At 44.8% G+C, this 27,157-nt stretch overlaps 1 protein-coding gene across 3 annotated transcripts; it reads left to right on the forward strand.

Moving 5' to 3' along the window:
- The first annotated feature begins 5,682 nt into the window (after window positions 1–5,682).
- On the forward strand, window positions 5,683–25,886 carry INKA2 (inka box actin regulator 2). 3 transcript variants are annotated; one of them, XM_084611319.1, is made up of 3 exons: window positions 5,683–5,818; window positions 20,546–20,656; window positions 23,926–25,886. In XM_084611319.1, exon 3 carries the CDS (start codon window positions 23,932–23,934, stop codon window positions 24,955–24,957), a length of 1,026 nt encoding a protein of 341 aa, XP_084467445.1. In that variant the 5' UTR covers window positions 5,683–5,818; window positions 20,546–20,656; window positions 23,926–23,931; the 3' UTR covers window positions 24,958–25,886. The 3 variants fall into 3 exon arrangements, with proteins under 3 accessions (XP_084467445.1, XP_084467444.1, XP_084467446.1); XM_084611318.1 differs by lacking the exon at window positions 20,546–20,656 and having other exon boundaries at window positions 5,687–5,818; XM_084611320.1 differs by lacking the exons at window positions 5,683–5,818; window positions 20,546–20,656 and adding an exon at window positions 22,040–22,208.
- The last annotated feature ends 1,271 nt before the right edge of the window (window positions 25,887–27,157 follow it).

Here is a 27,157-nt window from a genome sequence, read left to right on the forward strand (position 1 = left end):
CCAGCTAAACCTGCCCCTGCTCCTTTGTTGCTATTTCTCATTCCTTTTCTCGCTTGTTATCAGACTGGCATGTTTAGCTTTGAAGGATTTGCCCTCAGTGTCTGGGAGGACACAGAATTATTCAGAACAAATCTTGGTTTCTTTGATATATTTTTAAAGTGAGATAATCTTATCCTCCCACCCCAGATGTGTTAGCAGAAAGACATTGAGACTGCTCAGTCCTCTTCAGCATGTCTGACTCACTCTCAGAGTTGTGGTATTTACACGTGTTTATATTGCCATGGTGACTATTTTTGTTCTCTATAAATCAAAGCACTTTAAAATGAAAAGGGCCATTGATAGCAGCACACACACTGACTTCATATCCATGATCGAACATCGTGCTTCTGAGCATCCTGTGCATTCATTTTCTTTATGAAAAAGACGAATGGCAATTTACCAATAAGTAACAAGACTTTGGAGCAGCAGTTACAGCTCCGTTGCTTTAAATAACCGGCAAAGTCTTGCCTTTTCCGCCAACAGAACGAGTGAATGGAGCGGCTATAAATAATAATAAATAGAGTCTTAAAAGGCTCAAGCCAGTGCCCTTCTGCTGACTGCACTGGGTCCATAGCTGGGCCTATCATCCTGAACGATCCCAAAGAGCTTTACAAGTTTCAGCTGAAACATAAATGATACATAGGGATCACTTCAGATATACTGCTTAAAAGCTCATGGGAACACTATACAATAATATGGAAAGCAAAGAATATTGTACAGCCAGAGGAATTTTAGGTAGGCAAAATTTGGCCAAAACACCAGAATTAATAGTGCCATAGGATATTTAAGGACCATGCCTCGTAGGCATGCCTGCTGTGCCTCTGTGTTTCCTCTCTCATCGCAGCCCCACTCTTTTGTCGCCATCTTCAGTACATCATATGTGAAATTAAATTGTAAGCTATTTCAGGGCAAGGCCCTTGCACTATTTACCTTTATTGCTTGCTGCCAAACACACTTTTGGATGCCAGGTAATAATAAAATATTAATACTACACACAGATGAATGGATGTATAGATGTATGTACAACCCATTTTAGTGGCTCGGTGTTTATTTAAAAAGAAAGTTCACCCAGGTAAGCCAGTTTTAGGATCAATAAGCCACTTCTTTGATATCAGCCAAAGCTGGAAATGAAATAAGGACTGTTAAACCTTCTCTAGTTTTAAATCAAAATTTAAACTTTTACTTACATTTTAGTAAAATATGGTATAAAGTGCATTTTAATTTGACTAATAAAAGGTTGCAGGGACATGAAAGCTAGACAGTGAACAGTGATGAGGGAGGAAGAGATACTGAGACATCGACATCATGAGACTGATGTTAACACAGTTAAGATGTGCTCACTTGCCATAAAATTGACCAGTTTTATAGCCCTGTATAACATAGTTGTTGGTGATACTTTGTTCCTCAAACACAATCTCTTACGCTTCTATAGAAGCTTTTATATTGGAGTCTCCCGAGCTGCTTTTCAGCCTACGTGTACAGGGTTCACATCACCAAAACCCAAGTTGTCTCTTAAACAGAACAGCACACAAAAACTTTAAAAAAAATTGGACATGTATGAAAAATTTCATATCCAGTTGCAGCTACAGGGGGAAATTTGGGGAGGTAGTTCCATACTACAAACAAACACAATCTCTTACAATTGCAATTCAGGCCACACTGAAACCCTGATTGATAAAACGTTTTGAAAGATTTTGCTTAGGAGTGCCGGAAAGGAAAGAAAATGAGTAAAGATTCAGAGATAACCCCTGATGGTAGTTCAACAAAGAACAGCCAAGAAAAAGCACTGAGAAACCAGATCAATTACCTGGAAGACAACAAATGCAGATAAAGAAACCTTCAGCTGCAGAGGGAGGGATGTTTTTCAGAGGGGAAGAACTGAGGACTTTTTGATGAAAAATGAATGCACCACACAAAGACATGTTCTATTTTCTCCCCTAAAGATCTTGATCTTAAGCTTTCTCCCCCCACCCCGTCCCTCCCCGCCGTCTTTTCCTTGAGACCAAGAGCCTAATTTTCCATTGTCCTGTACTAGTAAAATAGTACTTTGCACTAGTTGTGCTCGTGCAAAGTAAGTGCAGAGTGCAGCCACAGCAGACTGGGTGCAAGGTGCAAGGCAGTGGAGAACATAGGCCCAAGTGGTGATGTGGCTTCGTTACAGAGTGTAACAGACTTATGCACAGTAGAGGAAATCTCTGAAGAAAGAGGCCCAGAACCTCCATCCTCTAGTGAGAGTTCCTGCACGTGGATATTAAGCGCTGGATTTTGATCCCCCACCCTCACCCATACTCCTGTGGAAATTTAACTCCCTGAGCAGTCTCACTGGGAACGAGCAGTCCCTAAGGGTTGGGTAGAATCAGAGAAAATTCTGGCTCTAAACGTGAGATCAAAATCTTTGACCCAAACTAATTGCAACAAACAGAATCAAAACAAAGGTTAAACATTTTTCACTGCGCGCATGTTGTCAGACACAGTTGCTGTGCTCGCCAAATTTCTTATGAGCTCTTCAGAACACAGCTCTTGCCTAAACGCCATGCAAATATGAACTCCTGCCCTTGCGTACTATTCACACTGGGCAATTTAAAATGGTTTTACCCAGATTTTAGTGCTTGGAACAGCCATGTTTACCTTTTAGGTATTTGAATTTTTAAAACACTTAGAACAACATTCCCTACATTTCTCAGAGAGTTTAGTATTTCAGAGGAGGCACTAGCTTCTCTGAGACCTGGTCCTAAGAAGAATCTGCTCAGGCCCCACACAATCTTTCGGGATTCCTAAGGCATGTCGTAGAGCAATAGGCTCTGGTTGTTGGGCCTGGCGGTGGCAGCGTAAAGAGAGAATTCAATCCCCCTTGATGCCTGTCTCAGTCCATTCCATGCCTTATTTAATAAGACCCCTGAAACTGCATATATTTTCCAAAAAGTTTTGTTCAAATTACAACCCTGGTCAGTCTCAGCTGGAGTCAATGGGAGCTCAAAAACAACAAGAAGTCTGGTGGCATCTTAAAGACGAACAGATTTATTTGGGCATAAGCTTTCGTATCTGAAGAAGTGGGTTTTTACCCACAAAAGCTTATGCCCAAATAAATCTGTTCGTCTTTAAGGTGCCACCGGACTCCTCATTGTTTTTGTGGATACAGACTAACATGGCTACCCCCTGATACTTGACACAATGGGAGCTCAGTACCTCTGACAATCAGGCCAAAGGCGTCAAGGTGGGCATCCAAGAACAAAGGCACCAAAATCAAGAGCCGCCTTTGAAATTGTGTCTCAGCAAAGTTGCCAACCTTTTGCAGGAGGTACTTTTAGTCTGCAAGATGCAGAAAGACTAAAGGCTTGTCTCAGTGAGAAAGTTGCACAGGTATAATTTGTGTGAATTTGTGCATACTTGAATTAGTGCTTTATTTTCATTTATCTTAAGTCAGAGGCTTATGCTAAACCAAGCCTGTACCAAACAGGAGCTTTCACCCAGATGCTTGCATTGGTTTAACCATATTGGTTTAGAAGCCTATTCAAGTTATACCAGTGCACTTTTCTCATACAGGTAAACTTCATGCGAATGTTTCTCATATAGTTAAACTTACTATAAACGTTAGGATCACTTGAGATAAACAGTTTGTTAAGAAACAACAGTCTGGTTTGGAGCTGGCAAATAAGTTCCCTGTTCCTTGCTAATGGGGGATGTATAGTTACAGGGGATATGGACACCATAGCAGTGAATGCATGCAATAGAATAATAAAATAAATAATAAATAATAATAATAATAATTTTTTATTTAAGAGTTATTGTACAGTTCCCAAAGAGCAGGAAGGAGGGACGCTATCGGCACACTTAACATCATTGGTAAAGGAGAAGTAACACACTGTAGTTATAAAACTGGCAACAGAAAGGAGGGAGAAAAAATTGATCCAAAATCATCCGTGGAAAACCAGAATCTGAGAGTCCTGCAGTTCTCCCTGCAAGGAGGTCCTTGTATGAGGCACAGAAAAAGCACAGGAAAGTTAGGCCATCCCAGGTGCCATTAATAGAGGCAGGCTTTTCAGCTCAGTCGCAATATGTCACCACCTTTTCTGTCTTCTATCACTGAGCGTCCCTTCCAACCTGAGAGCTTGGCTGCCAAGGGAAACACATACCCTGCTCTGAACAGGTCCACGTGAAGAGTCCAGCTACAGCTAGCCAAGAGAAATAGATTTCAAGGGAAAGTTTGTAGCTAGGCCAGTTCTTGTTGGCTTACATTTGAGGCAAGAGTCGTACATAGGTTGGCACATCTCCCACTCAGGACAAGGAGAACCCCAGTTGTAAGTTATTAACGCTTTGATACTGTCACTTCTTCACCCGGTGACACTCACAGCAGAGGGGAGCAGAGCAGAGCAGTAGGGTGCAGTTTCTCCCTGTGTTTACTTGTGATCCGATAATAAGGGTCTTGAACCCACTCAGGCCAAGGTCCAGTGTGGAAAAATTTAAACTGCGCTGCAAGAGTTAAAGCAAATGTGAACCATCCAAAATTGGAGAGTTTCACACTATGTTGTGATTTGGGTGTGGATTGGGTCCCTTGTTCTGTGCCGTCAGGGCTTCACTCTTGGAGAGCAATTTGCAGGACCAGGGCCATAGTTAAAAACAAACCCTCAAACATCAGAGCTCTTTGCGAGGACAGGATAAGTTGGTGTAAAAATTAGCCCACTTATCAGTGTTGCTAACTTTCCGATTTTACCACGAGTATCTCAGTGTTTGCGGTGTTTCTTAAAATCACAGCTTGAAGCCAGGTGATTCCCAGAGACTCTCGGCTTCCTCTCTTCTTCTTCTGCGTTTTTAAAAAACTACGTTTCTAGCCCTTCTACTTGTAGAGCAAAACTTGAAATGTGACTCCGGCAAGCCCATACCAGGAGGCAAATAAAAACCACCCAATTTCTCTCTCAGGGTTTGGGATGGGGGCCCTGCCTGGGCAGATCAGAAGGGCTGGGGCGGGCAATATTGCCAATGGGGTCCTGTCTCCAAGGGACCCACCGCCGCACGGTTGGCATTTTGAAACTCCCTCTTCCAGGCCAAGCATGGTTTTGCTCTCAGGTGGCTTTGGGGCAGGACGTGCAAACACCCAGCGCTTGGCTGAGCGGGAGGAGCGGTCCTGGTGCGCAGCGCCCCCATAACGGAGCCCATCCTCTGCCCCACTGGCTGCTGCCTCCCGGCTCTGCTAAGACCTCCCCCTCCGGCAGATTTCCCGCCCCCCCCCCCGCCCCCGGCAGCGCTGCAGCAGCTTGGGATGGGGGATCCCAGGTCACTGCCATGTGCCCGCAGCTGCAGCGGCTGCGGCGTGCGGAGGGTGTCTGGTTGCAATCAGCGGGGCGGGCGAGCGGCGCACGGGCTGCCTGCCGCACACACGGCGCCGGCCGCGGGAGGTGCCGCCCGGGGCTGCCCGGACGCAGCCGCGCGAGCCTGGGCTCGCTGAAGCGCCCTGAGCGGCCGGGCGAGGGGGAGCCTCTTCCCCGGGAGCTTTTGCCTTTGCGAACTCCCGCAGCGCGTGTGCTCCAGCAAGGAGCCCGGGCTGCGTTTGCTGCCCCCCGCAGCCCCGGGAGAGGGAGAAACTTTGAGGCGTGGGAGGGTTGCGCTGGAAACGCTGGCGGGAAGCCTCCGGCACCCCCGGGGCTGCGCGGGGAGAATTCCGCCCTCGGCGAGCTGCCTGGTGCGCCGCTGGCTTCTGGAGGTGTCCACACGCGGACTTGAACCTGGGAGGATGGAGAAGAAAAGCATGGATCATTACCTGCGGCGTCTGAAGCAGGAGCTGGTAAGGGACCGCCGGGAAAAGGAGGGGACAGGGGTTGATTTGTGTGGGGAGAAACGAGGACCTCAAAAACGGCCTGTCCCCTGCATCAGTCTGTTCAACAACGCAGGCTGGGGCTGGGTGAGTCTCTTCACCTGCGGGCATTGGCAGGGCTTTGCTGGTCATTTGCTAAACAGACGAGAGCAGCGATAGACCTGAGCGGTTCAGGGGCCAAATTGCAAGCAACAGTCCCCAAAAGAGAGACACAAGCGTGTGAATTCCTTGTTTCATTACTGTGCATCTCCCAGCAGAACGACTGGGCAAGTATTCTACAATTGGTTAATACCCTAGGGAAAGCATCCTGCTCCGGTAATTAATCCCTCATTGTTTTTATATCAGGAGCTGCAGGAGACACATTCAAGAGCCACTTGCAGCTCTGGTGTCTCAGTCTGAGCATCATTGCACCCGATGAAGTGAGCTGTAGCTCAGGAAAGCTCATGCTCAGATAAATTGGTTAGTGTCTAAGGTGCCACAAGTCGTCCTGTTCTTATTGCAGCAGAATGTATCTTATGTTGGCCTTGGTTACCTCCTTGCGTGCCACCCCCTCCTGTGGGGGAGGTGAAGGGGACCTTTCTTTAATTCCAGCCACTGGGCATGTACCTGCCCTCCACACACCCAGTGCAGTTTTTGACCAGTCAGCCCCCCCCCCCCTCCCTGGACTTATGTCCCCTCCTGCCTCTGACAGTCAGTTTGGATCAACAATAAATCCAGATGACAGCAGTACAATTTTCGGATACCTTTTTTTTTATTTTTAATTTTCTGGGGAGGGAAGGTTTAAAATCTAAAGGACTAAAATTCCCCTAAAGATTAAATATTCCAAGGCAGACATGTATGCCAATTAATACTAAAGCTGCTTATATTCACTATTTTTAGAAGGTGAGCTATAGGGCAATGCTGAACTTTCTAATCACTATAGCTGCAGACTAGGTCAACTCACACATCTCTGCCTGTAGGATTTTAAGTAGAGATTCCCACCACCTCACGCCCCAACCTGTTAGTACCATGCACACATCTGTACAGTACCTGCTGGGTAAGATCTGCTGTTTACCCTCCCCATCCTTCCCAACCGTGAACTAATCAGTACGGTTTTAAACACATCCGTGACAAACCCAGCATTTCTGTCACTGAATATCCCTGATCAGAATAGTCTTCAGAGCACAGGCATATAATCCGAGGCATTCTGTTTCCCAGCCACTTCATCTCATTATAAGGGTGCCTATAATTCTCCTCTATCCTAGCCTCAGTTACATGGAGCTGAATTTATAAAGTAATGATTCACATTAGCACTCCTCATATGATATTTTTGCAAATCTCCATTGACCCTAGTGGAATTACTCCAGTTTGCATCGGTATAAAATCAAAGGGCAGAGTTTAGCTTCTGATTGGTCAGATGTTGTTAAACCAGCTGTCTCCGAAAAATAAAATTCAAAGCAAATTAGAGTCCTAGTGATTTTGTGGTTTGCACAGAAAAGTACACACGAGCGAGGGTTGGAAAGTGAAACAGGAAGTCCCAACAGGAAGAGGTTTAGAGGAATGGGATGTGTACCTTTATTTGAATGGGAGTCTACTATGTGCAATTGCAATTTCTAAATCTGTAGGTTTTTGAAAATGGAAAATATTTGTTCTTTAGGATGGGATCCCTGGTCTTGTTTAGCACAGTCTATTTCACGTTCTCCCCCACCACACAGATTCTGTTTAGAAGGCTATGTTGCTTGCAGAAACTTGCTTGAGCTTGTCCACAGCAGGAAGATGTTGATACCCTGGTTTTTGTTACTGGTAGATTAGTAGAAAGAATTGGATGGTTTTTAATTAGTGGGTTTGAAAGTTCACTAAGAAGCCAGAGGGTGTGTGTGCGTGGCATACCGATAAATAATAAGAAGAACAAAAGAAAGCAAAGCAAAAATGGCAGGTGGGAAGTTGAAATACACAAACTTCCTTATACCAGTAAGGTGACTAATAGTGCAACATAATCTTCAGCTTCAAAGTGGAGTTTATAACAAGCACCAAGATATAACGCTCCAAAACGGCAAACATTTAAAGACACATGCACAACGTTCTGTATACAAGCAATCCCATTGAAGTCAGAGTGCTCGTGTGTAAAGTTACTCACTTGTTCCAGTCTTTGCAGGATTGGGACCTTTTGTGCCTATGGGACTAGATTCTGCCATGCTGCTGCCTAGCACCTCTAACTAGTGCTCAGTTGTGGAGTATGGTGTTACTCTGTGTAAGCGTGGCCAGAGAAGGCTCCTTGAAAATGACTAATACTAAAAGGGACATAGGCCAAGCTTTGCCTCCAAATGTTGGGCGGATTTCGCCACTCTTACTCACAGAGTAGCATGGTGCTCTGCGAGTAGCCCAATTCATTTCAGTATGGCTGATTAGCATGAGTAAGGATGGCAGAATCTACTTTGTCAAACCTAATATCGGTAGAAGTAGCCCCTTGTGCTTTGTAATACAAATCTCACTGCAAGCCTTTTGCTTGGATTTAAGTATTCCCCTTTGGGGTCTGTCCTGGGCAACATTGCAGCTGGGCTTTAGCTGGCACCTGTGCCAGAAAGGGAATCGAGGCACGGAAACGTGGAAGTGACCAGTTCACTGGCACTACACCAGCTGAGTGAAATGCAGAAAGGAGAACTGGACCGGCACATTAAGCTTCTTTATGCCACAGCGAACTCTGAGGTGTTACCAAGATCATGGGAAAGGGATATTTTTTAAAACATGGGTCAATGTTTTTCAACCTGTGTGCTTCACGTTAGTCTCTTAAATCTATATTTAGGCTTCTAAATAAAAGCAGCCTGATTGTCAGTGCTGCTAATAGCTATGCAAATGAACCCTGTTGACATTAGTGGGAACTCCTGGGGCTCAGCGTCTCAAAGATCAGAGCAGCACTTTTATTTAGGAGCTAAAGTCTGAATGAAAGAGGCACCCACATTTGAAATGTTAGCCTTGGGTTTTTACCCCAAAAGCAGTCTTTCAGAACAGATGCCTGTTTCTTGGGGGTAGGAGCCTGATATCTTGATAGGTTCCAAGTCTACTTGCAAGAGGTGTGAGGGATATTTGCATTTGATATGAAAACCAAAAATTAGATAACTTGAAAATCCTCTCCTTCATCTTATGTAATACAGGATAATGCTATTTATGGTAGAAAATATGTCCCAAAAATATTTTTTTAATATTAGTTTATTAATAAACTAAGGCCTTAGCCTTGCAAAGGCTGATGTCTAGTATAAACTTCTCTCACAAGGTGTGATGTTATGACCATTAACTTCAATAGAACCACTTACCTGGCATAAATTAAACACAAGTTTAAGATTTTGCAGGATCAGGCTGTTTTCCCCAATTTTTCATTACACTAAGATACAAACTTATTTTAGTAACTGACACTCAGGGCATCAGAATGCAAGTCAGGACTTCTGCCTTCTTCTGAGCAAAGTAGTACTAGAATGCATGAGATTCTAATCAGTTCTCTAGGTAGGGTACTGATTAGGTGGAGAGATTCATAGATTCAAGGCTAGAAGGGATCTCATTGTGGTCCTCTAGTCTGATCTCACAGGCCTAAACACTTTCCCAAAATAATTCCTAGAGAAGATATTTTGGGGGCAAAAACCCACCCAATCCTGATTTAAAAGTTGTCAGTGATGGAGAATCCACCCTGACCCTTGGTAAATTGTTCCAGTGTTTAATTACTCTTGTAATAACTTTACATGTTATTTCCACTCTGAAGACGGTCTATGCCAGGGGTGGGAAAAATCCAGCCCGTCTAACATTTCTGTCCAGCCCGCCAGGCTCTTTGGCTGTCCCCTCGCAATCTCCGGGCTGCTAAAAGTCCTGCAGTGCAGCAGGGCGCTCAGGGAGGTTGCCTGCCTGCCGTGGCCCCACGCTGCTCCTGGAAGCGGCCGGCTGCTGCTGGCATGTCTCTGCGTGCCCCTAGCAGAGGGGGAAGCGGCTCCGTGTGCTGCCCCCGGCCCCAGCACCGTCCTCAGAGCTCCCATTGGCCAGAAACTGGCCAATGGGAACTGCAGGGGAGGTACTTGCGGGCATGGACAGCGCACAGAGACCCACGGCCCCTCTCCTCCCAAGGGGCATGCAGAGACATGCCAGCAGCAGCCGGCCGCTTCCGGGAGCAGCTTGGGGCCACAGCAGGCAGGCAGCCTGCCTGAGCCCTGCTGCGCTGCCATCTGGGAGCCGCCTGTGGTAAGCACCTCCGGGCCAGAGCCTGCACCTTGCACCACCCCCCCCCCCGCACCCCAACGCCCTGACCCAGGTCAGAACCCCCTCCTGCACCCAGACTCCCTCCCAGACCCTGCACCCCCTCCTGCACCCCAATCCCCAGCCCCAACCCAGAGCACGCTCCTGCATCAAACTCCATCCCAGAGCCCACACCCCTCACCGTCTCCTGCACCTCAACACTCTGCACCAGCCCAGAGCCCCCTCCTGTACCCAAACTCCCTCCCAGACCCCACAACCCCTCCATTAATATAGTAGAAATGTGCGGCCCATGACGACTTACCAAAATGCATTTAGTGGCCCCCCTGCGAAAATTATTGCCCACCCCTGATGCCAATACGGCAAACCTTCTGCTTACAAAATTAATAATGACAGCGCAGCTGAGCTGAAAAGTACATTTACTAAGGTAGACTTGTATCAATTAAAACCATCATAAATTACATCCCCAACAATAAATATTTTAAATCAATACCCTTCCTTATAGCCTGGGATTAAAATAAGTAAGCTTTCCCTTAAAAGCAGGCAAGCAGTTTAATAAACAGCTGCAACTGTCTGGGCTTAATGGTGGACAGGAATTGAATCTCTTGACCCTGACTTCTTCACCACTTTCTTCATTACCAGGCAGGTCATGGCTCCAGATATTAATGCACCAGAACCAAACCCCATGGAGAGGGTGGGGAAGGTCCCTTTATACTACCAAATAAGGACAAAGAGAACTCTATCTGTGGTTAAGTAGGAATCCAATTTTATGGCACCAGTTTGAATATGGTAACATGCTGATTTGCATGATACACAGCAAGCAGTTCTTTTCCGTGTCAAACAGTGAGGGAAGGAATAAATGTAACATTGTCGAGAGGTCCTGTAAAGAAGGCTCATTTAAAGAACCAAATCTTGTTCAGTCTGGTTCATATAGCTAGGGGAAAGCTTGAGACAGTTTGATCTGCTGAAGCTTAATATGTCTTTGTATAAACTATTTCAGCCGTTGACTGGTTTTGAGAGAAGTTAAAAAAAAAAAAAAGGAAAGAAATTGGCAGAGTTCCCAGTTTCATGTAGGGGAGGTTAACTAAAAATGAAATCCAATCGCAGTGCCAGCTTGTCTGTCCCAGTGATTCATGGATTCCAGTTCTTTTTTCTCTTTGGGTGTAAAAATAAATAAATTGATTACAAATAATTGGTGTTTGGTTTGGGTTGCAGGTGTTCCAAAGTGTTTCCACTGCTAGCCTGTGCATCAAAGCACACACTGTCAATGGCGCCTTTCACATGCTGTAACAGTGCCAGGCCAGGCAGCGGTCACACCCTGAGCTTGGATCTGGACATGCTTAAATCGGTTTTCATGTTAACCTCCGAGAATGCATGTTCAAAGCTCTGGCATGGTTGTGACTCTCAAAGATAAACCCAATCTGATTCAGTCAGTGAGAAGTTTCTTTCATACTCCAGTTGTGTATTTTCCATCATAAGCGAATAGTCACTGGCATGTCTAGTGTGCCTTCAAAGTGGATTTCATTCAGAGAATCTGAATATTCCACACGCAAGTGTTACAAAGTCAGGGTAGTCTCAGCTGACACTTCCATTCATTATAAAGCAGGGAGTGTGGCCCCACAGTTATAGGGCCAAACTAGAGCTCAGGAGACCTGGGCTCTATTCCCAGCCCTGTCGCTAGCCTACAGGGCAACAACAAGCAAGTTACCTTGTCCCTCTGTGCCTCAGTTTCTCCATCTGTAAAACAGAGAATGGTACCTACCTCCTTTGAAAGCACTTTGAGGTTTAAGAACAGCCATACTGGGTCAGACCAAGGATTCATCTAGCTCAGTATCCTGTCTTCTGATAGTGGCCAGTACCAGAGCTTCAGGGGTAGTGCACACAGAACAGGGCAGTTTTGCAGTGATCCACCCGTCTTGTCCTTCTAGCTTCTAGCACTCGAGGTTTAGGATCACCTCAAGCATGGTGTTACATCCCTGACCATCTTGACTAATAGCCATTGATGGATCTATCCTTAATGAGCGTATCTAGTTATTTTTTGAACCCAGTTATACTTTTGGCCATCACAACGTCCCCTGGCAATGAGTTCTACAGGTTAATTTTGTGAAAAAGTATTTCCTCTTGTTTGTCTTAAACCTGATGCCTTGATTTAAGCAGGTGACCCCTGGTTTTTGTACAGTGGGAAAGAGTAAATAACACTTCTCAGTTCCTTTTTCCACACCAGTTATGATTTTATAGACCTCTGTTATATTCCCCATTAATCACCTTTTTTGTAAGCAAAACAGTCCCAGTCTCTTTAGTCTCTCCTCCCATGGAAGCCATTCCATACCCTTGATCATCTTTGTAGCCTTTCTCTGAACCTTTTCCAGTTCCACTCTAGCCTTTTTGAGAGGGGATGACAAAAAAATGCCACATAAGAGCTAGGTATTATTGTTATTATTTGATAGTTCTGGATTAAAATGCGTTGGCATTGCACCAGTCTATAGAGCCCCTCCTAAGAGGATCTCAAAGCACATTACAGGCCTACTCCAGGTTCTGTTGAAGCAGATAGCAAAACTTCTACAGACTCCAGTGGGCCCCCAGGATCTAGAGCTGGGCCTGAGCCTTCCAGTGCCTTTGTGGAGTACTCTATTTAGCAGAAGGATAAGTGGAAGCACAGAGGGGTGAGCTGGCTTTCCCAAGGTCACACCCACAACCAGCCAGCAATCTGGAAAGCAGGACTCCTGATTCCAGTCTCCTGCTCTGAGCACTACACATAGTTTTCTCATCTGTTCTGTGTTTGTACAGCACCTAGCGCAAAGGGGTCTTGGTCCATGATTGGGGTTCCTAAGTTCTAGACTGTAAGTTCTTTTGGGCAGAAATGGTTTCCTTCTTATAGGGTTGCACAGACACCTGGTAGAATGGGACATGAGTCTCTAGGCCCCACTGCAATAAAAATAAGTCATTCTTCCACTAGGAAGCTGTGAGGTATCTTGATGGGATTTTACCATTAGGTTGCAGCTGGGGTTTATGTGGCTATTAGGAATGAATAGTGATGCTTACTTAGGTCATTGTAAGTAGCAATTTCAGGTTACGTTCTGCCCCAGTATATGCATGTGTTCCATTTGGCCCTCAGTCAGCAGAGCTGAATAGTAAAACCAAATGCAAACCCCTATTGGGTTAATTTCTGCTCATAAGTTCAGTTGTGACATTGAAAACCATGGGAAAAAATGCTATTCACGCTTATGGAAAAAGAAAACAAACTAGGATCTTTCCAATTTCCTGCCCATAAATTCAGTAGTAATGCCAATGAACTGCAGCAAGATGGGGCCATAGAAATAGGGACTGAGAAGAATACAGATGTGGAGGCTTTGTAAATGACTTAGGTAAGTACAATTTGTGCAGATATTTATTATTGAAGGTTTTGATGTAGTGTTAATGGGAAAAAGCTGCCAGCATCCTCAGACATTTTTAAATCCTATTTAAAAAAATCTGCAAGCTCTAGAAAAGTTACACTCACCTAGTTGTGAGGATCCGTCGGAAAGACGCAGAAACATTCATGCAATGGAGAGGTAGCTAATCCATTCCAAATGCAACTTTTATCCTGTGAAAGGGGTGGCCTGGTGTGATTTTTACCACTGTAAAACATCCTTCTCAGAACCTCTATCCCTTCAGACCTAGGCCCTAGGTAGGAGCCAGGTTAAAAAGATACTTTGCTTTTATAGAGCCTGATTCTCCGCTGTTTGCACCTGGCAAAGTCTTTTTACACTTGTGCAAAGTGGGTGAAATGTGCTGCCAAATCAGAGTTCTCCACTCTCAGCAGGGATGCCACTTTGCACAGGTGTAAATCATGATACAAGGTGCAAGACAATGAATGGGCCTGAGTCTGATCTTAATAAAGTGCTATTCAAGCGTAACTTCATTGAAGTCAAGAGTTACACTTGATCATCTTAACGTTTAACCAGACGTTCTGGTTAAACTTGGATTTATGCTGGAAATGGTCCACCTTGAGTATCATGCACATTGTAGGGAGAGTGGTCACTTTGGATGAGCTATTACCAGCAGGAGAGTGAGTTTGTGTGTGTATGGGGGTGGGGGGTGAGAAAAACTGGATTTGTGCTGGAAATGGCCCACCTTGATTGTCATGCACATTGTAGGGAGAGTGGTCACTTTGGATAAGCTGTTACCAGCAGGAGAGTGAGTTTGTGTGTGTGTGTTTTGGGGGGGGAGAAAACCTGGATTTGTGCTGGAAATGGCCCACCTTGATTTTCATACACATTGTAAGGGGAGTGGTCACTTTGGACAAGCTATTACCAGCAGGAGAGTGAGTTTGTGTGTGTGGTTTTTGGAAAAAAGGGGGGGGGGGTGAGAAAACCTGGATTTGTGCTGGAAATGGCCCACCTTGATTACCATACACATTGTAAGGAGAGTGATCACTTTAGATAAGCTATTACCAGCAGGAGAGTGGGGTGGGAGGAGGTATTGTTTCATGGTCTCTGTGTATATAATGTCTTCTGCAGTTTCCACAGGATGCATCCGATGAAGTGAGCTGTAGCTCACGAAAGCTTATGCTCAAATAAATTGGTTAGTCTCTAAGGTGCCACAAGTACTCCTGTTCTTTTTGCAAATACAGACTAACACGGCTGTTACTCTGAAACTAGTTACACTGGTGTAACTGAAAACGAGGTCAGGCTTATGGTGTAGGCTGAAAACACTAGAAGCAGTTGCAATCTAATTTTGTGTGTGTTTTGATTATTTTTGGGGAAAAGAGAATGTTTCTAAATATTTTCTGGAAAATATATTTTTTTAAATCTAACCAACAAATATTACTTAGAAGTTAACATTCACTCCCACACCCAGACATAACATCGAACTTTAGAATTCGGTGCGGTGTTTGGTTTCCCTGTTACAACAGCTTATCTCAGAGCAAACAATCTCGTGTTTCTTGGTGTGAATGTCTCACAGGAGTAGAACTTTCAATGTAAGTGATGAAATGCAGCCCTTTTATTTTTACGTCCTGTCTCGCACTGAGTCCTGATTTGGTAACCATGTGTCATGCTTGCAAAATGCCCCAATAGTCTCTTCCTGAAGAGAGACCATCTCAGTAAGGCATTCCAGTAAAGTTTAGATTGAATTCAATTAGCCACCGTTGCAACAGTGTCTATACAGCCATGGCAGCACGCATTACTGACTGCACTTGCAAAATTTTCAGGGTATAGCTCCTGGGTAAGAGTCCAAAACTGAAACAGAAAAGGCAGGTAAAGGAAATGGACTCCTCTCTTGGAATGGTTTCAGAGTAACAGCCGTGTTAGTCTGTATTCGCAAAAAGAAAAGGAGTACTTGTGGCACCTTAGAGACTAACCAATTTAGTTGAGCATGAGCTTTCGTGAGCTACAGCTCACTTCATCGGATGCATACCGTGGAAAATACAGAAGATGGATTTGTGCTGGAAACGGCCCACCTTGATTATCATACACATTGTAAGGAGAGTGATCACTTTAGATAAGCTATTACCAGCAGGAGAGTGGGGTGGGGGGAGTAGTGATAAACACCCATTTTTTCATGGTCTGTGTGGATAAAAACATTTTCTGTATTTTCCACAGTATGCATCCGATGAAGTGAGCTGTAGCTCACGAAAGCTTATGCTCAAATAAATTGGTTAGTCTCTAAGGTGCCACAAGTCCTCCTTTTCTTTTTGCTATCTTTGAATGGGATCTGTGAAGTACCCCAAGGCCTGTTGTCTTCAGTGACTACATGAATTCTTCTTTCAGTTGTCACTGTTTATTATTTGTATAGAGGTGGCACCCAAAAGCCCTTTCCAGACATTTTGTCTTAGAGGAAGATACAATGCTAGCACCAAAGAGTGTACGGCTAATGGTGGGCACAATGCAACATGCGGGCTATGATGGAAAATGAGGAAACAGGAGGATGGGCAGAAGAAATAAGGTCTTGCCACGGTCTCAAACCCAGTCCCACAGTAAGCTCCTGGGAGGGAGGAAGGAAGGAAGGAAGGATGGATGATCCATTGGTTTGGGCAGTAGCCTGGGACTCAGGAGACCCAAGTTCAGTACCCTGTTCCCTACACAGGCTTCCTCTGTGACCTTAGGCAAGTCATTTAGTCTCTCCGTGCCTCGGTTTCCCCTCTAAAATAATAGCACAGCCTTACCTCCCAGGCATGCTGTGAGGAAAAATACATTAAGGATCGTGAGGTGCTCTAATACAGTGGTGATGGGGGTCATAGAAGTATTTAAGATAGATAGACAGGGTCTCAGGACCTGATTGTTATGCACGTCTTGTTGCCAAATATATTTCCCACTCCAACCCACTGACACACCCTGCCAGGGCAAAGTGCTTACCTTACCCCTGCCCCCCCTAGCCGCCCTCTAGATCCAACCCCTTACCTCATTATTTGTGTTACCTAGCAACAGGAGCCCAAGTCATGGGTGAGGATGCAAGGCACTAGAGCAGAGTGAAAATGGCTTTTCCGTAGGCAGACGGACGATGTGGTGGAAATGTTGGGGTTTTTCAAAGAGACATCAAACTTTATTTTTGTTCGCCCCTCCCCCCCCCCCTTTTTTTTCTTCAACTTCTTCAGTGACAATGAGGTGGGGGAATGGGAGAGGGAAGGGGAGGAAATAGAAGAGGGGGGAGGGAACTCCAAAAAGTGAAAATTCTTTGACTTATCATCAAAAAGCTGCAATTTTTGTGGAAATATTTGGAGGGAAAATATTTTTGGGGGAATTCCACTCCCCAATAATTCCTCCCCCCCAGCCAGCCCTAGTCCACATAGCAATTCTGAAGGTGTGTCTTCACTGGAAGAAAAGGGTGTGCTCTTAACTGGGGTTGGGCTAACTCAGGTTAAAATAGCAGTGACTCCAAGGCAGCTGGGTTTTAACTCAAGTTAGCAGCTCAACTTCAACCCTAGGCTGCCTTCTAGATTTTAACTCGAGCTGCATTAAAACCCGCGTTGCTATGTCTTCACTGCAGTTTTCAACCTGAATGAGGAATACACCTGGTTTTGCAGCAAAGAAATACCATGCGCCAGTGACCCTGTCTCCACTCTCCTCTCCTTCCCCTGACATTTATCCTTCTCCTCCACATCACTCAATATCTAAAGCTAATGTGGCAGTTCCTGCTATGTGGTAATGTTTTACGGAAGAAACCAAAAGCAGCCCCTAGTGGAATTTTTACTTGAGAGGTACATAAGGAAAGTTTTGTCACCCAGAGACGTTACTCTCCACAGACAGGAGGAACACAGCTAAGTTGGGCTGGAACTTCCATCTGGCTTTATTCGCCCAGTGCTTCTCACTGTGGGAGCTGGGTCAATAGCTGTGAAGTGCTGAGAGAGAAAGAGACCTGTCTGTTTGAACAGAAAAGATCTGCATAGGGGTAAGTTGAGACAGGCGGAAAGCTGAATCAGCCAGTCTGTTGGAGCCATTCCTTGTAGGTCACAGAAAGGTGGTTTGTAGCTTAGCAGTGTGATGTCAACCTTTAAATACCTTTGATTCTTGGGACTAAAAGGTAAATCCTTGGTGGATTCTCCTATGTGGAGGTGGGATTAGAACCCTTTGGCTGAATTCCCTGATGCAGGGGATTCCCTGACAGACATAGATTTGGCACAGCTGGCTCTACATCTTCCAGAGGGGCACATGTGGGAGGGAGCAGGGTATAGCCGGGATGTTCCTCTACTCTTATCTATTCCCAGCTTCTGCAATAGCTCATAGGGCATGTTATAGCCTGGGCAAAATTTATGCAACCCCAATGGCTGAAGCAGCCCCTCGCAGTTTCAACACAGGGAAACATATGTCCTCATTTGCACCTCCACCTCACTCTTACATTGCACTCTGCTCAGAAGCAAGGATGAATTGGCCCCTTTGAGACTTGACCATCCTTGCTATTATTAATTTTGTGTAGTCATCCATGGTGTGTCAAGGAACCTCTTTCTTCAGCATTGCACTGGGTCCAGGCAGCAGGAAGGAACTCCGTCTGCTGATTTCCTGCTACTAACAGCTGCTCAGTCGAAGGGGGAAAAGCAATGAAAGACTTTGTTTACTAGTTTATTTCTGAGATGAATCCCAGAGACTGTGTCTGGTTTGTTTAGCTCTGAGAGCCCAGAGCCTTGGGTGAAGTAAGTGGTCTTGGGAAAGCAGTAAATGGTTTTGGAATCACACCCAGCCTGTTGCATACATTCAGGGCCCAAAACCAGAACTCCAGGTGCAGGAAAGGCAGAATAGGGGGGCAAATCCTGCTGATCTACAAAGGAAATAAAAATTGGCCTTGTGCCCTTTCTAGCTCCTTTACAATGAATAATGAAGGCTTGAGAGTTAGTTCTTTTTTATCTGTTTGTTTATTTACTTTTAACGTTTGATTTTGTTTTTTACACTAGAAATTTGGGTCTTATCTGCCCTGAAAGATTCAGTGTTGACTGGAGAACTAGCAAAACGATGACATCACAAGAGCCTATAGAGTGAAAGTTAAGCAACTGAAAGAGAGAGGAAAATTTTAGTCAAATTGTTTGAAACTGGTTTTGTTGTTGTTGTTTTTTGTTATTGTTATTTCATGCGTAGTTAACATGAAAAATGCCTTAGTTAAAGATTCATCCCCTCTTCTCCACCTCCCTTCAAATTAGCTGTAATCTCACAGTCAACATCCCCGAGAACTCCTAGAGTTTCTCCTGTGATATCAGGGACCAAGGGATTTGAAATTCCCAATATTTGCATGATAACACACAAGCAGAAATAAAAAAGCCCTTGTGTGCCTTCTGCATCCATCATAAGGCAACAGAACAAGGCATAAACCCAACATGAAAAAAATCCTTCTCAAATCACCGTGAAAATAAACTCCCACTGACGAACTGTGCCTGAGGTAAGAATCCAGGCTCACTAAAAAATAATTTTGTCAGCGTTCCAAAGGAAAACACAGAACCTATCTAATCAGTTCAGCAGTTCTAAAGTAATTTTTCTCTCTTATTTCATTCTCTTTAAATACCAGATTTGTTTGTTGCTGGCTCTGTTGCCTATCAACCTGATTATTAAGAGCTGTCACTGCAATTCCTTCTTTCCTTTCCCCTCAGCAATAACTTCCTCTCACAATACCTCTTCTACCTAAGAGCTGGACATCTGTCATCCTCCTCATTATCCCAAACACATCCAGAGACCTTCTTTTCACGTCTCTCCAGTCAGCTGGAAGATGTTATCTGTTCTTTTTTTTTTTCTTTCTCCCCCGGTCATCACCAAATATTGCCGTAGTCCTGGGCAACCCGGATGTGGAGATGAACTGGAAATACAAACAACTCTGGCTCAAGGGGCTTAGTTGGATTTGGATTCCAGAGCAGTCTTGTGAATTCAGACATGAGTAGAAAAATGTTAGTTCCCAAAATGTTTAACAGATTTTTTTTTTTAAGTGAGAGATGACAAATGAATTTCACATTTTTCTTGCTCCCCTTAACCGGCAAGTGTCTTACCCATCCTTTGCACAGAGGCATTTGGCTTTGTTTTATGTAAAATAGTAGTGGTATATGAGATGTACATAAGCCCATTAGTGTGTTGCTTTTCTGGCTATCCACTGATCCACCAAAGGATTGCATTTCTGTTTATACAGTACTTTGTCCAGTTCACATATTAGACCCCAGGACCTGAGCATACTAACATCTTACATTTACATAGTGCTTTTAGACTAATATGCTTTATACACTTATGGGGTAAACTATACACAGGAATTCTTTCACCCAGCCACTGAAATACAGCTGTCACAGGGTGGAACCCAGCAACTGCTAAACACTATGCAGCAGTTTGGAAGTGCAAATGTTTGGGGAACACACTTACTGAGTGTGCTCACAGACACAGTTTGTTCAGCACACAGGAGTTAACCTGACTCTTGGGTTTGATGGGTGAAAATAAAGTAATGTAAAATAAAGGCGTACCCTAGTGTCTGAGCAGCAGGTGCAGGCTTAGTGCTGGAATAACCTGGACTTACACTTTGGTTTTACTGGTACTCACCTTTTCCCTGCCATGGGAAAAATATTGTAATGACCGTGAGCCAAACCCTGCTTGCATTAAGCAGGCAAGTAGTCCTTGCAACTTCAGTGGGACTGACATATGGGAGCAACGCAGACAAAATTTGACTCTGTACAGACAGACTGATGCATAATTCAGTTCTGGATGGCTTGAGGCTCCTGGGGCCCCATGTTTAAATTTGTGGGGTTCTTGTTTTGGTGAGGTGAGTCCATTCAGGCCTAAAAGAGTCAGTGGCTAATCCCCATCAGCCCCAGCCACCTGCTATTGTATAAACACCCCAAGAGTTTGGAAAGAGATGTAAGGAAATTCTCCTGTAAATGCTGCTGCATGTACCAAGCTATGGGCATGGATTGGACCTCAAGGCCGCTTTGTTGACCACGCACTTTATGTAACAATGGTTGCACTGGTTTATATAACACTCAAAAAATAAAAGCAGTTCCTGCTTGCGATCATTTATTTATGGGTTTTGCAACTAAATTTTCTGCTGCAGGTGCATTTGTGGAAGCTGTCATCAAGAACAAGGTCCATCAGCCTGGGAAGTGCGTTCCCACGAGGCTTTGTTAGATGTATCATCAAGGTTGGGGCAGCCTCTTGGATTTAGGTTTGTGGCAAACGCTAAGAAAAACTTTTCTGGAATGGAAGGAGTACCCTTTGCAAATGGAGTTATTGCTGTTATTTATTTGTATACTATACAGAGTTTACTCTGTACTACTATATACAAACTATTTGTACACTATACAGAACCACAGCACTTACCTATCATAAGTAAATACTGGCCCCCACTGTTGTAGTAGCAGAGCAGCCATCCTCACAACACCCCTGTGCAGTAGGGTAGGGCATTATCCCCATTGTATGGATGGGAAACTGAGGCACTGAGAGACTAAGCCACTCCTCAGTGGAAAGATCCAGCATGTGTCTCTGTCCCTACAGTTATAGTCCAAAAATCCATTGTCTGCACTTGCAAACAGGGTAATCCCCACTCTCCTTGTGTTTTCCTGTCTAGGACCTGCCCTCAAGACTTTGCAATTGCTTGATGAGCATATTGCTCAGACTGTAAATAGGGGCTCATTGCGAAATATACAGTACCCAATCACATGTAGACACACCAATAGATAATCATATTCTGCCTGTAAGAAACCTGTTTCTCACCTTTTGGTGACCAGGCCCACAGACCTTAAGACTCTGTACATAACTCTTCTCATGTTGTCTATACATAGGGTTTGCAATGGTTGTGAGGACCAGTGTGACACAGGCACACAGTGGATACCTTACATAACACTCTTTGGTGAACTAGTATGTAGATGCCAGACTCAGGGGATCCCTGTAACCCCCGTATGCACACCTGGTGCCCTCCACCATTTGGCATCAAGAGGTCCTTGGGCCAAATGAGTGTTGGGGTATGTTCTTCCCTGGTGTAACTGTAACATTAGTGGAGAGACACCATAGAAGTACCAAAGATAGATAAGCAGTAACATTGGCCTCACTGTGCCTCTGTTTGTCTATCTGTAAAATGGGGTTGGTATGAACCTACCTCAAAGGTGGCTGAAGCGGTTTCTGAGGGGCATAGCCCTCTGCTGATATATATAGTCCAGTTGAAGTCGGAGGAGCTCTGACAATTTACACTAGCCCCACAGTGGCTGAGAAGCATTTTGTGTGTACCCTATTCGAGTGGCTCAAAACTTGTTGAAATTTCCATGACAAACATTTTACCAAAACCAACCAAACAAAAAAAATACTGAACTTGCTTTTCAACCGGCTCTGAATCCCAGGCACTCACAGGGGAAGGGGCCCATGGGTGAAATGAACACAGTGATGGTAAATGCTGCCTCTGAAATATTAATGGTTCCTGTCGGATGAGGCATGCATTGTAACCATACCACCCATCATGGGGGAGTTAATTGAATCAATGAAGTGAACAGCACAGCCGTCGAGCATATGCTGTCTTTTTGACCAGTCTAGTCATTACTGCAGGACCCTTGTCACTCATCACTGCTTGATTACACCACTTTGCCTGCGAGGGGATTTGATGCGAAGTATCCAGTGAGGGTCCAAGCTGGCTCCAAATCCAGCTTTGCAAAGCCGCAGATAAAAACAACTTCCATTAATAAGGCAAGAAAGGTTAGGACAAGAAGCATTACAGCAAATCTGGAAAGGTAAGGTGATAGTTTTGTCTGAGGCTTATGGCACATATGGTCCCAGGTTTTGTACTGGTAGCACAAGAGCTCTTTTAGTGTAAAAGTGTGGGCGTTACTTGCACCCATGTGCAGATGTAGCTTTATTTTGCAGATACTAGTAACCTTAGCCTGTAAGGGAGACTCGACTTGTCAACGTAATCAGAGGTTGGAACAGAGAGCTTTTCCATAACTTCACAGCCAGATATCCTTTCTAGCAGGTGAATATGCTTCTCCTCTTGAGCATGAAGCTCCAGAAATAGGTGTCAGACTTCCACTAACTCTGAGAGTCTGATTTTTGAAACTTGGATGGAGATTTGTGCCTGGAACATGTGGTATGGGGATTTCCACTTTTGCAGTATGGTTATTACAGAGTGGCAGTGTTTTAATAGCCTTTCTTACCCCTGGTGAGAACCTGCAGTTCTCTGCTTACAAACAAACACTGAGTCAAGGTAGCAAAAATTATTCCTCCCTGCCTTCACCCCCAATTGCTTAGTAATGTACAGCCACTCATGTGTACAGGTGTTAAAGGAAAGCAGCATATTACGAGAACGCTTGTCATGCAAAGATTGTGATCAGCTTTTTAAACTGTATACTTAAGAACTTTTAGGTTTGAGCTTTTCTGAGACATTTATACTCCCTTCTGCCAACCTCTTTACATCCGTGTGACATATCTTTGCCTCCAGCCTGGCAAACCACCTCCCCCCCGCCCCTGTCCTCTGAAAAAATGGTAGCAGCTGTTGGAAAGTATAGCCCATTTGTTTTATGATGCCGCTTTGGGAATATGATCCAGATCCCACATAAGAGTGAAGGAGAGCAACAGAATGAAAGGGGAGAGGGCAAATTAGAGACTTTGGAAAATAACTAGCATATTTTAAGGTTAACATGGAGAGTTAACCTTTCTATTAAAGTAGAAAGATAAAACACAAGTGTGAATGATGGATCTAGTTTGGAAGCCAAAATAATTGATTTTTCATCAAATAAATTTGTGATTACTTATTTGTTTTTTCAATATTACTGTTCAGATTTCTAGGACTTCATTCCATGCTGGTACCTGTGTTTCTCAACCTATAATTAGGGTACTATAACAAAAGCATTAAGACATATTACAGAGTGCCAATGTGATTTTTTTTTTTAATATTTTTTGTTTTTGATTATAACATGTTACAGAAACTAGTCAGTCAAAGGCTGGTTCATTTATAAATTCAGAGCACCCACTTCTAGTCTCAGTTGTTTGCATGGCAAGAAAGAAACAACAGCTGCAGACTAAGTCTAAAAATTGATGCAGCGAATTGTCATGCTCGGTTACATGAATAGAGGTTCTGCTAAGCAATTAACTGAAATTCAGATAAACATTATTTTTGTTGTCAATCAAATGCTTATTTCAGTTCTTGTTAATAGGTGAGGATTTGGAATCTTTAAAAAAAATTAATTTCTTCAGAATCTAAAAAAGGTGTGTTTATTATCCCATGAAATGGCTGGCGCATCAGGGACAAGGATAGCACATTTAAGTCTGAATAATTCAGTATTAGGGCATGTTTCAGGAGAGACCTTCTTTTTGCTGCTGTCTAGCTTATAAGATAAAAAGGGAACATGGCCTAGCTTTTACTTCCCTATATGTTGCAGGGGTAAAATCCTACTTGTTTTGTCTTGGCTTCTCCAAGCACTGATTCACTGTCCTCTCTTCCTCCCCAAACAGTTATCCATGAAGGAGGTTGGAGACGGGCTGCATGAACAGATGAACTACATGATGGGTGCCCTGCAAGAGTTGAAACTCCTCCAGGTCCAGACAGCTTTGGAGCAGTTGGAGATTTCAGAGACTCGAAACAAGGTTTCAGGCATTGGCCCGCACCAGTGCTGTCGAAATGGCAGAGAGGGGCCCAGAGCCAGCAGGCAGAACGAGAGGTTGCTGGGAAGGAGATCTTTGGAGGAGTGCAGCCCCATGGCATTTGCACACTCCACCCAGGTGCCACAATCCGCCAGCCGGTTTGGCCCCGTGACGTTACCGGACAGTAGCCACCACAGACACGTGGCTTATTGCAAAGACAGTTATCCTACAAGCAGACCTTCTTCAGCTCTGACCACGGCAGAGTACTGCCCGCCAAGGAAATTTGAGTCAGCCAGTGTGGGCACAACTGGGAACCAGCTTCACAGAGAGTCAGACAGCATCCCTCAGACTTTGGGTGGGAGTAAATTGGGATGCAGAGAATGCCAGGTTTCTGATGAGGCCAATGACTGGACTTCCTCGCTAATGTCTCAGAGCAGGAACCGGCAGCCTCTGGTTTTAGGGGATAATATCTTTGCAGATTTGGTTGGGAACTGGTTGGATCTGCCAGAGCTGGATAAAAAGGGGGAGAAGAATGAGACTTCCCTGTCCATCAGCAGGTCTCAGGAGTTCTACAGGAAGTTTTCCCTCACGGCCAACATCTTCAAAAAGTTCTTGAGGAGTGTACGGCCGGACCGAGATAGGATCCTCAAGGAAAAACCATGTTGGCTCCCAGCAGAAGACAGAGAGACTGAAATTTCAAAGAGATCCAAAAAGGTGAGCAAACAGAAGGGGACGTTTTACTTCCCCCTCCATGGGAACCTACAGAATGCTCACAGCAAAATGGAGAGGTGCCCAAAGGCAGAAGCTAGTAGTGACAAATCCAAGAATTGTTCCAAGAGGGTCCACGGCACCACAGACCACACCCAGTCAGGCTTTGATATGAATACAGCCGTATGGGTCTAAGTTCCTGTAAGCGTCTCCTCTGCCAAGTGGCTCTGCTTCACGCTAGAGATGAGCTGGAGCGCATACATGCCTGTACGTGATATACCCCAAAGGCCTGCCCCGCACTGGGGTGGGGGAAACAGTGTATTTGGTAGCCTAGCATGCTGTGGGCAGCAGCCCGCCGCGCCCAGCTTCTAAGAGACCTGCATCTTCTGGGGAAGGACGGCGTCAGAACAGCAGCTGACTCAGGACTGTGTGCAGAAGCTTTCCAGAGTTGGTGCTTGGGAGAATGACCAGATTTCTTGACAGCTTCCAGGGCAGGTAGAACCAGGATAGCCGCCCCTTACCTCTGTGTGAGCTTCTCTGGTCACAGTTCAGTTCATCTCTGGTTAAGATAGCTACGGTCCATAAAATGCAGTGTGCGGGGGGTATGTATATATTTTTAAATCTGCTCTCCCTTGTGTGCACTTAATACTGGATTATAAACCCGGCAACTCGAAAGTTGATCTCAGAGCACTTGATATTTAAATTAAAGAAGTAAGGTATGAATTTATAAGAAACAGCAGTACTTGAACAGTTGCTGAATGCAGATGTTGTATGCTCACCATACCGTTGCATTTCAGCTTTTCTTTTTCTAAAGCATTATCTCCAGTGTGCTCTTTGCCTGTCCTTTCCAGCATTCAGTTTAACCAGTAGTATAATTAACAGGTCCATACATGGAATTTTGTGATGTCCAGAAATTCTTCACCAGTTTAGCGTTACCCTTCATGGCCTTAAACCCAGATGCCGCACTGAGATATGAAGTTGCAACAGACTTTGTGTTGGGTTGTTGGGGTTCTTTGTTTGTTTGTTTTATTTGTTGTTATGTACAGATTTAGTCTTGAGAAAACAAAACAGAGTTCTTCAGTGTTCCACGCTCCCAGAATTACTAATAAAGTGGTGTCACAGTCTTCCAAAGGGCAGTGGAATGGTTTGTACAACACGTGATGTGTGTAACGGCCACTCTGTGTCCTGCTTGCACTCCAGTTCTATACGGAAAGCAAAAGCTACAGGAATGACAACCACAATTACAAACAAGAAAAGGGCTACATTCTCAGTGGGTGTAAATAGGTATAGCTCTATTTAAGCTAATGGAGTTACTCCGGTTTATACCAGCTGAGTTGGTGTGTGGGTTCTGTGGCGTGGATTGCTCAGTTGGGGGAAACGGGGTTGAAGAGCAGACAAAAGAAAAACATTTTCCACTAAAGAAATTATAAATCATCCAAACAGGAAGGGGTTGTTGGCTGGTCATTTGCTGCGAGGGCCCCACAGCCTTGGAATTTGTTCCCACTTTGGTGTGAAAGAGCCCAGATCTGATGATCCTTGAGGCAAGTTGTAAAGCTAGGCATTTGAAAATCTGGTGGGGAGGGAGAGAGAATTGTTCAGGTGAGAAATTGCTCACAAGGGAAGAGCCTTGGAGTTGCCCAGTTGCTGGACACACTGGGCATGGGTTATGTTCAACTCTACCGCTGCACGCATGTGGTGTTGTTATACCCAGGGCACCTACGCACGCTTTGTAGTATTTCTGTAAAGCCAAATACATAAATGAGCCCAGCGACTCTGCATAGAATGAAGCCGTGAATTTCCTAGTAAAACAAACCCTGCAGTGTCCTGCCCCCAGGTTTGTACAACGAACAAGCTTTGCTGCAAGTCAAGCGGCCCTTGTCAGTCTGTACTGTATGAAGTGGAAAGTGCCAGATTTACAGCGCTGCAGGGTGAAGCTCTCACTTCACATGGACAGGGGCAATATCTAGCCCTCCCACAGTCCCTGCTGCTGCTCACTCCATTCCTGGAGGGGCCATTCAAAGACTTGGTTATTTTTTGAGTCTGGCCTCCATGCCTCATGCATCCTCATCCCCGCCCCTAGCTTTATGAAGTGATAAGGGTGCTCAGGATCAGGTCTCCTTCCCTTGCTTCTTGAGGAGTATCTTCAATAGGGTTTGCTGCAGCGTGAACAGGGCACATGGTATATTTGTTAATAATGGGGAGGGACGGGAGAGATGTCCACTGTCTATTGCTGCCCCTGCATTTTTACTAATGCTTTAGCCACCCAGCTCCTGTGAATGGCACAAGGTTATGTTGGTAAAGCGTGTTCAGCTCTCGCCAGGTTTGGGGAATGGAGGATGTGACTATTAATGTCACTGTTTTCTACTAGCAATTCTATTCCAGGTCTAATGCTCCA

The sequence above is a fragment of the Lepidochelys olivacea genome (assembly GCF_965140295.1).
Source record: "Lepidochelys olivacea isolate rLepOli2 genome assembly, chromosome: 21".
NCBI lineage: Eukaryota > Metazoa > Chordata > Testudines > Cheloniidae > Lepidochelys > Lepidochelys olivacea.

What these genes read in the sequence shown, in the direction of transcription:
- INKA2 (XM_084611318.1), top strand. Translation starts at nt 5,768, where the DNA reads ATGGAGAAGAAAAGCATGGATCATTACCTGCGGCGTCTGAAGCAGGAG. An exon ending in GGCGTCTGAAGCAGGAGCTG is followed by an intron (nt 5,819 to 23,925) that starts GTAAGGGACCGC and finishes CTCCCCAAACAG; the next exon opens with TTATCCATGAAGGAGGTTGG.